Source organism: Capricornis sumatraensis, chromosome 14, assembly GCF_032405125.1.
Source record: "Capricornis sumatraensis isolate serow.1 chromosome 14, serow.2, whole genome shotgun sequence".
Classification (NCBI taxonomy): Eukaryota; Metazoa; Chordata; class Mammalia; order Artiodactyla; family Bovidae; genus Capricornis; species Capricornis sumatraensis.
In genome coordinates, this window is record NC_091082.1 from 58,570,848 (window position 1) to 58,582,248 (window position 11,401).

At 61.0% G+C, this 11,401-nt stretch overlaps 2 protein-coding genes across 2 annotated transcripts; both read left to right on the forward strand.

The window, feature by feature from the left end:
• The first annotated feature begins 968 nt into the window (after positions 1 to 968).
• TNFRSF4 (TNF receptor superfamily member 4) lies at positions 969 to 3,551 on the forward strand. Its single transcript, XM_068986572.1, has 7 exons — positions 969 to 1,110; positions 1,366 to 1,488; positions 1,895 to 2,002; positions 2,257 to 2,323; positions 2,894 to 3,090; positions 3,260 to 3,388; positions 3,481 to 3,551. The coding sequence occupies exons 1-7, from the start codon at positions 969 to 971 to the stop codon at positions 3,549 to 3,551; spliced, it is 837 nt and encodes a 278-aa protein (XP_068842673.1).
• A 4,925-nt stretch (positions 3,552 to 8,476) lies between these two features.
• TNFRSF18 (TNF receptor superfamily member 18) lies at positions 8,477 to 11,168 on the forward strand. The gene is made up of 5 exons (XM_068986605.1): positions 8,477 to 8,630; positions 9,499 to 9,621; positions 10,519 to 10,606; positions 10,778 to 10,980; positions 11,044 to 11,168. The coding sequence occupies exons 1-5, from the start codon at positions 8,477 to 8,479 to the stop codon at positions 11,166 to 11,168; spliced, it is 693 nt and encodes a 230-aa protein (XP_068842706.1).
• The last annotated feature ends 233 nt before the right edge of the window (positions 11,169 to 11,401 follow it).

Consider the following 11,401-nt stretch of genomic DNA (forward strand, 5'->3'; position numbering starts at 1 on the left):
TCCTCATGTGGTCGGCTTCTGTGCATGTCTGTGCCCTGACCTCCTCTTATGTGGGCACAAGCCACACGGGATCAGGCCCACCTGTGACCCCACCCCGCCATCATTGCCCCCTAAGAGGCCCCTTCTTCCAGCATAGCCGGATGAGGGTCGGGCTTCCATGTGTGGGTCGTGGCTCTAATGTGAATTCAGCCCCTGGCGCCTCCTGCTGTGCTCAGGGACATTCAGCTGCTTTCTCACACCTGCACACGCCTGCATACACTTGCCCAGGCTGGCACTCACTGTGGGCACTGGTCAGGAGGTGCCCAATCCACCAGAACTGCTGGCATTGGTCTGGGCTACTTTTGGACACTTGGGCCAGTGACCGTGCTCCGGAGGCCCCAGTACCACCTCCCCTCCCCCATAGTGGATGCCTGACTCTGTGTGCTGCCCTAGCTCACCCAGTGACTCTGGGCACCCTTTGGCGGAGCGGAGGGGAGGATTGGCATCAGTGTGGCTCCCCCATTTCTCCTGAGGGTTCAGCCCTGCAGAGAGAGTGGGAGTCTAGAAGCAGCGAGCCAGGTGAAGGTGTCCCAAGACCATTCTGGTCGGGGCAGCCAAGATGCCTGGCCGAAGGGGCTCCGGCTCTACTTTACCATAAGACAGGAGTGGGAGTGTCCTGTGGTGGGTGCAGACCACCTGGGCTGGAGATCTGGCCTGGCCCTAGTAGGGCTGGGGGAGCTGCGGGTCCCCCCGTCGGGCCCTGGGTCTGCCGGCTGGGCTGAGCTGAGGCCTGTGGGCCCCGGGCCAGAAGAGAAGGCTGGGAGTAGGCTTCCCAGACTAGCTGCCTTCCAGCACTTCCTGGGGCCCTCCTAGTCCCCTCCTGGTCCCCTCCTCCTGCCCTCCCCACCCCTCCCCCGCAGCCCTTATAGCCACATCCTGCAAGGAAAAACCCCAGACTCCCAGAGCCTCGGAGCTGAGAGGAGCTGAGAATGTGCGTGGGGACCCAGCCGCCCAGGGCGCCGGGCTCAGCCCTCCTGCTCCTTGGGCTCGTGCTGAGTGCTGCGGCCCAGCCCCACTGTACTGGGGACACCTACCCCAGTGGCAACAGGTGCTGCAAAGAGTGCCAGCCAGGTGAGTGGCCTGGAGATGGAGTGGGGGAAGGGTGCCTGCAGGGACCTAGGACCAGGAGACAGGGTCGGAGGACACGGATGGGGCGGCAGGGACCTGCAGATGGGGTCACGCACTGCAGGTGTCATGAGGCAAGTGGAGTTGGGTTAGTGGGTGATCTGGAGCCACACCTGGGATGACGGGCCAGCCAGAGGTCGGGTGGGGCTCCTGGGGGAGCGCCAGGCTGTGCAGGGCTCTGACCCCGGCCTCCCTCAGCAGGTTATGGGATGGAAAGCCGCTGTATCCACAACCGGGACACAGTGTGCAGCCCGTGTAAGCCCGGCTACTACAACGAGGCTGTCAACTATGAGCCCTGCAAGCCCTGCACCCAGTGCAGCCAGAGTGAGCACCACGGGTGCCCAGCACCCACGTCAAGACTCGACCGTGGCGGGGGCCTGCCCTGCCCCCCGGGGCCCCACAGCCAGCTGAAACGACCCACAGGGCACCTCCCCTTCCTAGGGGCCCAGGACCACGTGGCTTTTGCGGGGAGGTTGAGACCCAGAGTCAAGGGCTGCAGAGGGTCCTGAGCAGACGGAGGGTGTTAGAAGGGTGGTCAGAGCTGCCGCGGGTGACCCTTGGGGCCGTGTGACCAGGAGGGATGTGGCGTGCGTGGTGAGAGAGAACCAGAAGCTGCCCAGCTGTGAGGGGCTGCTGGTCGGGAAGGTGGCTGTGGACCCTTGACCCCCATCCTCAGCCTGCTCTGCAGCTCTGGCCTCCCCACTGACCACCCACCCCACCCAACCCCCAGGAAGTGGGAGTGAACCCAAGCAGAGATGCACACCCACCAGAGACACGGTCTGTGGCTGCAGGCCGGGGAGCCAGCCCCAGGACAGCTACGGCTACAAACGTGGAGTTGGTGAGGGGGCCTTGGGAGCTATGTGGAAGGAGCACGTCCCTCACACGCTGTCACTGCTCCTCCCAGAGCCCCCACCCCAGCCCCAGCTGAATGCCCCTTCCCCAGCAGATCACACTAAGATGGGGGTGGGGGTCTCCCAGGTCAGGGCCCATGGGTGGCATGCACATGGGGAGGGGCTCTCGGAGACCCTGGGGAATGAGTCTCTGGGCACCCCAGGGGTGGCAGATGGGCAGAGCCTGCTGACTCTGTTGCAGACTGTGCCCCGTGCCCACCAGGACATTTCTCCCCGGGCAATGACCAGGCCTGCCAGCCCTGGACCAAGTGAGTGTCCCTGTGGCCGGAGGGCTTGGGTGGCCTGGAGTCTGGGAGCCAGGGGTCAGTTCTGGGAGTAGGAAGCTGCTGGTTGGGAGCTCCTGGGCCTGAATCCCTGTAACCCTTGCCCTGCCCCACTCCGTGATGGTCCGTGCCCCCCCCCATAACCCCTGCTCAGCCCTGGCCCAGCCTCCCACTGGCCTTCCTGCTGGGTCAGAGTAGGGAGCCTGTGAGACCCCAGCCCAGGCCCTGGGAGTGTGAGAGCCTCACTTACTCACAGCAGAAAGGTTCCTGTCCTTGTCGGGGTGAGCCAGAGCAAGCAGGAGGAGAGTAGATGGGGGTTTGGGAGAGGAAAGTGCAGGTAGGAGCAGGCTAAGCGCAGGAGGGCCCGGCAGAGTCTGCGGCCCCTCTCCTCGACACCTTTGGCCTGGACTCTGATGCTGCCTGAGTGACCCCTGCCAGTGTGGACCCCTGTTGCTTCCCACATCTCCCTGGTACTGCCCCAGTTCTGGGCCCATCCCACTGATGGGGGAGGAGAAGGGGGACTCTGGCCTGATCAACACCCTTGCCTGCCCTCAGCTGCACCTTGTTAGGAAAGCGAACATTGCGGGCGGCCAATAGCAGCTCGGACGCCATCTGTGAGGACAGGAGCCCACCGGCCACACCACTGTGGGAGACCCAAGGCCCTCCAGTCCAGTCCACTACTGCCAAGCCCACCACCTCCTGGTCTAAGGCCTCACAGGGGTCCTCCATGCCCCACACAGAGCCCCCCAAGGGTAAGGGGACCTGGCCTTGCCCCAGCAGGGCCCTCCCCCTAGCCCAAAAGGGGAGTGGAATGGGTGGGGAGGATAGGAGTAGAGACTCCCTCTGGGCTCGGTGGGGCCCTCCCTATTGTGGGTCCCTTCCCCTGGCAGACCCCACCCAGCAGGCCCTGCCTCCTTGCAGCCCCTGAGCTGTCTGCTGTCCTGGGCCTCGGCTTGGGCCTGGGCCTCCTTGCCCCTGTGGCTGCCATGCTGGCCCTGCTCCTCCACCACAGGGCCTGGAGGCTGCTGACCAACACCCCCAAACCCCCAGGTGAGTGCTTGTGGCGGGCCCCAGACCAGACGGCCTCCCAAGGTGCAGGACCCCTGCCCACCTCTCACCTCTTGCCCATACCTGCTCCCCAGGGGGAAACAGCTTCCGGACCCCTATCCAAGAGGAGCACACTGATGCCAACTCCAGCCTGGCCAAGATCTGAACAACGTCTGCTGGGGTGGGAGCCGGTGACCCCTCCCCAGGATGGGGCCCCCGAGGGGCAGGGGGCCCCCAGATGCAGGTTGCCCCCCTGTCACCCCTGTGCGTGGCACCCTGACCCCTGCCCTGTGCCGTTTTAGGTGCTCCTGGGCTGGCCCTGGGCTCTGCTACGTATGCTGTGCATACTCCCCGCCCAGGGTGGGCCCCCAATAAATGACGTTGGCAGATGTGGGCCTCTGACTGGGCTGCCTAGGGCTGGGGGGTGGGCAGGGGCTCCCCTGGATCCCTCACAGATCCCAGGGCTGCTGTCCTGTTCCCTGGGCACATCCCACCACCTGTAGGGGGTGGGGGAGCCAAAATAAGTGGCCTGGGGAGTCAGTGCTGCACCTGTCAGCCACATGAGACCCTGACCTGGGGACCTTCCCTGGGCCACTTGGGAGGGGCTGGCAGGGGCTGGCCCCAAAGGTCATCCAGGACCACTCCTTGGGTTGCTGGGGCTCCTCCCAGGAGAGGGCACAAGTGTCTATTTCTTCTCAAACCCCATGCCCTGCTAGACCCAAGTGTATGGTGACCCTATGACCCCCATGACACCTGCAGGGCCCCCGAGTCCCCTGAGACCAGATCCACGCCCTCGGGGAAACTGGGTGCTTCTGACAGGGCTGATCCTTCATCCACCCTGGGCGGGAACAGAACTGGCACCATTATGTGAAAAGGTTCCCAGGTGGGAAACTTGTGTCCATGGACAGCAGAATGGGTTGTAAAAGCCCGCATGGTCAGACCATCCTGCCGGTCAGCACTGGGGGCGGCCCTGGCTTGGGCAGAGGTGTGGACTTGGGGTGAGTGGCCAAGGGCTCACTCGAGGTGTGCAGGTTAAACAGCTCAGGGAGCCCAGGTCAGTGTGGAAATGCTCTCCAGCCGATAGACATTTGCGCCCCGGGTGTTCAGGCAGATTGCAGAGCTACACTGAACCAAAATAAAAGACTCCCGAGCTGCTGTTGGGGGGGGTGGTGGAGCAGAGAAAATCCAGGCAAGAGCCCGAGGCCTCACCTGGTGCACTTGGCAAATGAGCGCCTGGCTTGCTCTCACACCTTTCCCCGCCTGGTGGCCAGGACCCAGGCATCACTGCACCAAGAGGGACCTCCAGCAGCTGAAGATCCTCCTGCCACATGTGTCAGGCTGCCTTCCTGCCCTCTGCCCCAAGTTTCTTGGGCTGGCTTTCTCCCCAGAGCTGTCCTGGAGGCCCATCCATCTCTCCTCAAACCTCTGACCTCTGGTGGCCTCTTGGGGAAAAGGAACAATGGGACCATCATATGTTCTTGGAAGGCTCTCAGGATGCAGCAGTGAACACACACCCTGTGCCCTTAGAACGGGCAGCAAATTGGCACCACCGGTCAGGGGCCTGTGGTCCCTGGGCAGTGCAGAGACTGTGCAGAGAGGCTACGGAACAAGTCAGAGGGGCCTAAGGGAGAGCCCAGGGCCTTAGGGCCTGAAGGTCGAAGGTCAAGGGAAGGGGCTTCCTCCCCAAACCTCCCAGCTGCTTCTCAGCCATAAGCCCCCTACCTGACCCCTTGCCTGACGGCTCCACCTCTGAACAGCTGACAGATGGACGGACAGAGGTTGATCACTTTCAGTTTGCTTTCATGCGGCCGCTAAGCACACTCTCCACTCCTGTCTCTGCTGACAAGCCTCCTAAACCCTGTTGAGCTACCCCCTGGGCCCACAGACACCCACCCTGATATGCCCACACTGGGCCCTCCCCGCTCCAGGGCCCCCACCTGGCTCCCCATCCTCCTCCCTCAGCCCTCCTGATTAACACCTGGACCCCGTGTGGGACCCTCTGCCCCATGAATGAGCATCACTTGTGTGAGCTGAGACATGAAAAATGTGATGAGCTGCTCAAAAAGTATTGGAAAATACAGCTGGCAGATAGAGATCTCCCCCGCAGTGCCAGGTCACAGAAACTCCGCAGCTTGCAGCTGCGTGGGAGGGCCCTTCCGGAGCCTTGGGGACCAGAGGGCGACACAGGTCCCCACCCCCAACGTCAGTCTTGCTTCTTGTCACACACGACCCTCCCTCTGGTTTCCTGCTGCTGCAGGTGGCAGTCCCCTTTGCACAGACAGCTGCCCCCTGGTGCCTGCTGTGCTGGTCAGCTTCCAAAAGGGCCAATAGAGAGAACCTGGTTGAACAAGCATCATTTTAGGGGATTTATCATTTTTTCTTAGGCTCTTACCAGAATTGGGGTGACACCAACCTGGTACAGACCTAACTGTTCAGGCCTTTAAAATGAGCAGTGGCAGAAGGTCCAGAACTGCCCAGTTCTCCATTCCGCACCTTGCCCTGGGATCCAGCGATTGCTCAAACCATCCTCCAGTCTAGGAGCTGAGCTGTAATCTGGTGGTCCAGAGAGAGGGCCAGTCCTAGAGGCCTCACCTTGCCCTCTAGGAACCAGAGCCACAGCCCCCGCAGAGACCCTCCCTTTTCTGCAGGGCCCAGTTGCTTCTCTGAGGAGGGCCTTGCACATGCTGGGACCTGAGTCACAAACCCTCTCATTCTCAAACCAAGTTTCATGGGTCTGCCCTGGTCACCAGGTCATGACCCTCAACATACCTATGGGTGCCACCAAAATCACACTCCTGGGACCCCCACTGCCCACCCTACAGCATTCCCAGGGATCTCTGCCCATTTCCCCTGTATCAAGCTTCCACCGGAGGGCCAAGCAATCTGGGGAGGCTTCTTGAAGGAGGCAGGGCCCCAGAAACTAAGGTGAAGAAACTAAGGTTCATAGAGACAAGGGACAGTCTCATGGCGAACTGTAGCCTGGACAGCCCCTCCTCCCCACTTCAGGGTTCACTTGCTGTTTCTGGAGGCTGAGTTCTCAGCCTGAAGAGTTCAAGTGCTCCATCAGGGACCAGCACATCCACGGGCTGATGGGATTCCTGTGGGGAGAGCTAGGTTGAAGTCTGCAGGGCAGTCAGAGCTGCAGCCTGGACAGCCCCTCCTCTCGACTCTGCAGAGTTCAGCCAATGATTGGTCTCTCCTTTCTGGCTCCTCCTCTCAGGTGTCAGCACAGCTGTAGCCTCCAGTGTATGTGATGTCTGGAGCCTGGCCAGGCCCACTTGGCCAAGCTGAGGAGCGGGGGGAGACTTGTCCTAATTTCCCAAAGTGGGGGGCTTGTTCTAATCCTCAGAAAGCAGGGACTTGTTCTGATCCCTGGATGGGTTCTGAGGCTGCTCAGTGCTGGCAATCCAGGACTTCTGGGAGGTTGTGGGGTCCCTGGTCTGGAGGCTTCAGAGGATCTGGGTATTGGAGGGGCCTCACAGTGCCCCCCTGGGGAAGCTGGAGGTGGAGAGGGGGTCAGCCAGGAGCCAAGGGGCACAGTGAGGAAGCAGTCTTTGTTGAGGGTTGTCCCACCCCCAATGACTCAGGATGCTGTCTGCCACCCTGCATCCGGCGCCCACCCACACTCCAGTTCCTTCAGGCCTGGTGGCCTCAGGTTTTACATAGAAAACATTTCTGACCACCCCCCGCCCGCCCTCCTGTGATGTGGCTGGGGGTACGTGTGGTGTTTCCCCTGACAAGGCACACACATTGAGGTCACATTTAGTTCCCGGAAAAGAATTCCTGGCCCAAAGGGCAAGATCACTTAGGAATCCCCCAAGGTCACCTTCACACATGGGTCTTTCAGGTGTCTGGTCCTCTGCGGTCAGTTGCTCTGCAGCCTATGATGGGATCTGCTCTCTTAGGGTCCCTTTGGGACGACCCCTTGAATTGTTTTTTTCTTTCTTTCGGTTGCACACAACTTGTGAGATTGTAGTTCCCTGATCAGAGATTGAACCCTAACCCTAACCCTGCCTAAGGCAGTGAAAGTACTGAGTCCTATTAACTGGACTTCCAGGGAATTCCCATCCCTTGAATTTTTTTGTTTTTTAAAGTATTTTTTATAGCAGTTTTAGGTTCTCAGCAAGTGAGGGGGAACCTTCCCCTCATCAATACCCCCTCTTTGCTCAGTTGTGTCCGACTTTTTGTGACCCTGTGGCCTGCAGCACGCCTGGCTTCCCTATCCATCACCAACTCCTGGAGCTTGCTCAAACTAATGTCCATGGTTGGTGTGGCCATCCAACTATCTCATCCTCCGTCATCCCCTTCTCCTGTCGTCAATCTTTCCCAGTATTAGTGTCTTTTCCAATGAATCAGCTCTTCACATCAAAGTACTGGAGCTTCAGCTTCAGCATCAGTCCTTCCAATGAATATTCAGGGTTGATTTCCTTTAGGATGGACTGGTTGGATCTCCTTGCAGTCCAAGGGACTCTAAAGAGCCTTCTACAACACCACTGTTCGAAAGCATCAATTCTTCAGTGCTCAGCTTTCTTCATGGTCCAACTCTCACATCCATACGTGACTACTGGAAAAACCATAGCTTTGGGGGCTAAGATGGACCTTTGTCAGCAAAGTAATGTCTCTGCTTTTTAATATACCGTCTAGGTTTGTCATAGCTTTGCTTCCAAGGAGCAAGCTCTATATAGTCAGCAAAAACAAGACAGGGAGCTGACTGTGGCTCAGATCATGAACTCCTTATTGCAAAATTCAATAACCCTGAGGACAGTGCATTTGTTACAAAAGACAAACCTGCACTGACAATTCATCCTAACCCAGAGTCGGTAGTTCACGTCCGGTGGCTCGTCCTGTGCTCTGGACAGACGTGTGATGACGCGTCCTCGCCGCTGAAGTTTCCAGAGCAGCCTCACTGCCCCAAACCTTGGCCCACGCCTTGGATTTTGAGTCGCAGGGTCTCGGGGGTCCCTCATGGAAACAGTCCCTCGGGCCTCTTTGGGGCGTGGCCGAGGCGGAGCCGCACGCGGGGCGGGATCTGGGCGTGTCCGGGAGGGGCCTGCTTCCTAAAACCGCGGGGCGCGCGGCCAGGGGGACGCCATGGGGGCGAGGGGCGCGCGAGTGGCCCTGTGTGGTGTCGCGCTGCTCTGCGCGCTGGGCCTGGGCCAGCGCCCCCTCGGCGATCTGAGCTGCAGCCCTGGCCAAGTTCTGCATGGGACGGGGACAGACGCACGCTGCTGCCGCTGCGCCCCAGGTAAGGCAGGCGGGAGCCCCGGCGCGGAGGGCGGCAGCGCGGCGAGCCTCCCCGTGCTCAGGGAAAGCTTTCTGGGTCCAAAGCCCTGATCCCAGCGCAACCCGGCGGAGGCAGAAGTGGCTTGGGGATTAGGGATTGGGGGTTGGGGGATGGTGGTCGGGAGGTGGGGCAGGGGCAGGGGCAGGGGGTGTGGGAACCTTCCCCAAGCCAGGTCAGGGGTCCCAGTGTAGAGGAGGGCTGCCCCTGTTCCTTCTGAGTGGGTAGTGAGTGAGCCCTTGGCCATCACTCAGGCTCAGTTTGGGGTTGCACCCCTCTTTCTGCCAGCTCCCTGCCTCGGACCTGCATATCTGGGTGGGAGGAAAGTGGAATGGGTCAGTTTGGGGACAAATATTCCCGGGAAAACACCCAGGGTGTCAGCCTACCAGGACCTGGGGGGTGATAAGGGGCTCTTAGAGTTTAGGTCTCAGTGTCGTGGACACTGTGGACAGCAGTCGGGGAGGGATGGGCAGGCTGCCTGGAGGGTCCTGGCAGCTGAGGGCCATGCAGGATGGAGAGGGGGCCGGGAGTAGATCTCCCAGGTGACCCCCTTGTCTGTTGGGATGGCTCCGGGTCACACTGAGTCATGGTTACCCTGGGTGAGAACAACTTCAGGGCAATGGGGGATGCAACCAGGCCAGGTGGGTGAAGGAGCTGGGTGCCCAGGAGGGAGGGGCACAGCTGGACCAAGCCAGGATCCTGCCTCCCAGACAGTACTCTGCCCAGCTGAGGTAGCCCTGCCCTGCCCCCCATTTCCCTGGGGGGTAAGAGGGGGTGCCCTGGGGAGGGGACTCCCCCCAGCTGCTGAGAGAGCTGCTTGTTCCCTACCCAGATAAGGGAACCTGTCCTGAACCGGACTGCCAGTGTATCCAGCCTGAGTTCCACTGTGGAGACCCACAGTGTAAGAGCTGCAAGTACCACTCCTGTCCGCCTGGCCAGGGAGTGCAGCCTGAAGGTAAGTGGTTGGTGGGGGTGGCCCATGCAGGCCAGGGGCGTTGACAGGGCCCAGCCAGAGCTCATAGCAGCTGGTGTGGAAGAAAGCTTGCTTGCAAGTAGGGGTACAGACACCCTCTGGGCAGATGGGTGCCAGTGTGGGGTCCTATGGAACCCTGGTGGGCAGGCAGTTCTCTTGTTCTGGCATCTCAGCCCTCGCTGGAGGCACAGCATCCGCTGTGTGTGTGGCTCTCTTGGCCTAGGTGTCTTCGTCCAGAAATGATGCCCTTAGGGCTGGTTGTGAGGAACAGAGGGGTGTCCAGGACTGTCTGGCCCTTAGGCCCTGGCTCAGACTATGTCCAGGTCTATACCCACCCTGACCCTCCAGGTAGAGCCCAGTCTGGAGTTCAGCCCCTTATCTGGAAGGAGCCTCTCATCCTCTTAGGGAGCTCTTTACCTGGGGGGTGGGGCCTGCCTGAGCACGTGGGGCCTGGGGGAGTGAGGGCAACAGGGGGCTGTGTGAGGTTTTGGGGCAGGGAAGCCTAGGGTGACTGGGGCACAGCCGTACCCCGATCTCCAGGGCCCTCACCAGCCTTCCGACCCCAGCTTCCTGGAGCAAGCAAAGGCCCAAGCTGGCTCTTGCCAGGCTTTAACCCCGCCCCGCTCCATTATTTGCAAGCAGATACCTCCCCTCCCCCATATCCCTTCAGGGACCCTCCACTCAGCCCTGAGTCACAGCCTGCCCTGGAAAGGGGCACACTGGGGACCTGATTTATCCAAGGCCCAGGTCCTGTGGGCAACAGAGGCTCCTGTCAAATGGATGAGGTACGGGGGTGGTGTCCTTCTGCTGGGGACCTGGACACCAGCAGGATCCCACCCCAGTCACCCCTGCAGCCACTGTATGTTTGTCTGTCTCCAGGCAACTTCAAATTCGGCTTTGAGTGTGTTGACTGTGCCGTGGGGACCTTCTCTGGGGGCCACGAGGGTCGCTGCAAACCTTGGGCAGAGTGAGTGCTGGTGGGGCCTTCTGGTGGCTGGGCGGTCCAGGCAGGCTTGAAGGTGGGGCCTCTGCTGTCCTTTCTGGTGCAGTGACCCCCAACAGTTCAGAGGACTGCAGCAGTGTGGAAGAGTGCTCGGGTCGCCGAGGGCTTACCGAGGGCTCTGTCCGTGTGTCCCAGCTGCATCCAGCTTGGGTTTCCCACCCTGTTTCCTGGAAACAAGACGCACAATGCTGTGTGCAGCCTGGGGCTGCCGCCCACTGAACCACCCAGCCCGCTGACCATCGTCATCCTTGCCCTGGCTGCCTGCATCCTGGCCCTGACCGTGACCCAGCTAAGCCTGCACATCTGGCAGCTGAGGCGGCAAAGAGTGTGGCCCCCAGGTCAGTTGTGCCTTGGGGAGGGGGGGGTCCCCTGCCTGCCTGCTGATCGCAGCCCCTCTGCAGAGACCCAGCTCCTGGAGGCCCCGCCACCCCCACCCGAGGACGCCTGCAGTTGCCAGTTCCCTGAGGAGGAGCGGGGTGAGCGGCTGTCAGAGAACAAGGGCCGCCAGGAGGACCTTTGGGTGTGAAGTGCAGAGGGCCCATGCCAGGCCCTCCCTGGAGCTGGCCGAGGCTGGCCCTCAGGAGCAAGGGCTCTGGGTCCCGCGGTGGGGCCCCAGCTCTGGGCCCGGCCCTGCTCCCCTCGATGGTGGAAGCGGGTGGGGGGTGATGACAGTGACCAGTGCCCTGGATCATGCTGAAGAGGCGGCAGCTATGGCTGGACCCCATGGAAGACACAGACGCACAGTGGCTGCCTCTCTCT

What these genes read in the sequence shown, in the direction of transcription:
- TNFRSF18 (XM_068986605.1), top strand. Translation starts at nt 8,477, where the DNA reads ATGGGGGCGAGGGGCGCGCGAGTGGCCCTGTGTGGTGTCGCGCTGCTC. An exon ending in CGCTGCAAACCTTGGGCAGA is followed by an intron (nt 10,607 to 10,777) that starts GTGAGTGCTGGT and finishes CGTGTGTCCCAG; the next exon opens with CTGCATCCAGCTTGGGTTTC. An exon ending in GCAAAGAGTGTGGCCCCCAG is followed by an intron (nt 10,981 to 11,043) that starts GTCAGTTGTGCC and finishes GCCCCTCTGCAG; the next exon opens with AGACCCAGCTCCTGGAGGCC.
- TNFRSF4 (XM_068986572.1), top strand. Translation starts at nt 969, where the DNA reads ATGTGCGTGGGGACCCAGCCGCCCAGGGCGCCGGGCTCAGCCCTCCTG. An exon ending in CCACACAGAGCCCCCCAAGG is followed by an intron (nt 3,091 to 3,259) that starts GTAAGGGGACCT and finishes GCCTCCTTGCAG; the next exon opens with CCCCTGAGCTGTCTGCTGTC. An exon ending in CAACACCCCCAAACCCCCAG is followed by an intron (nt 3,389 to 3,480) that starts GTGAGTGCTTGT and finishes CCTGCTCCCCAG; the next exon opens with GGGGAAACAGCTTCCGGACC.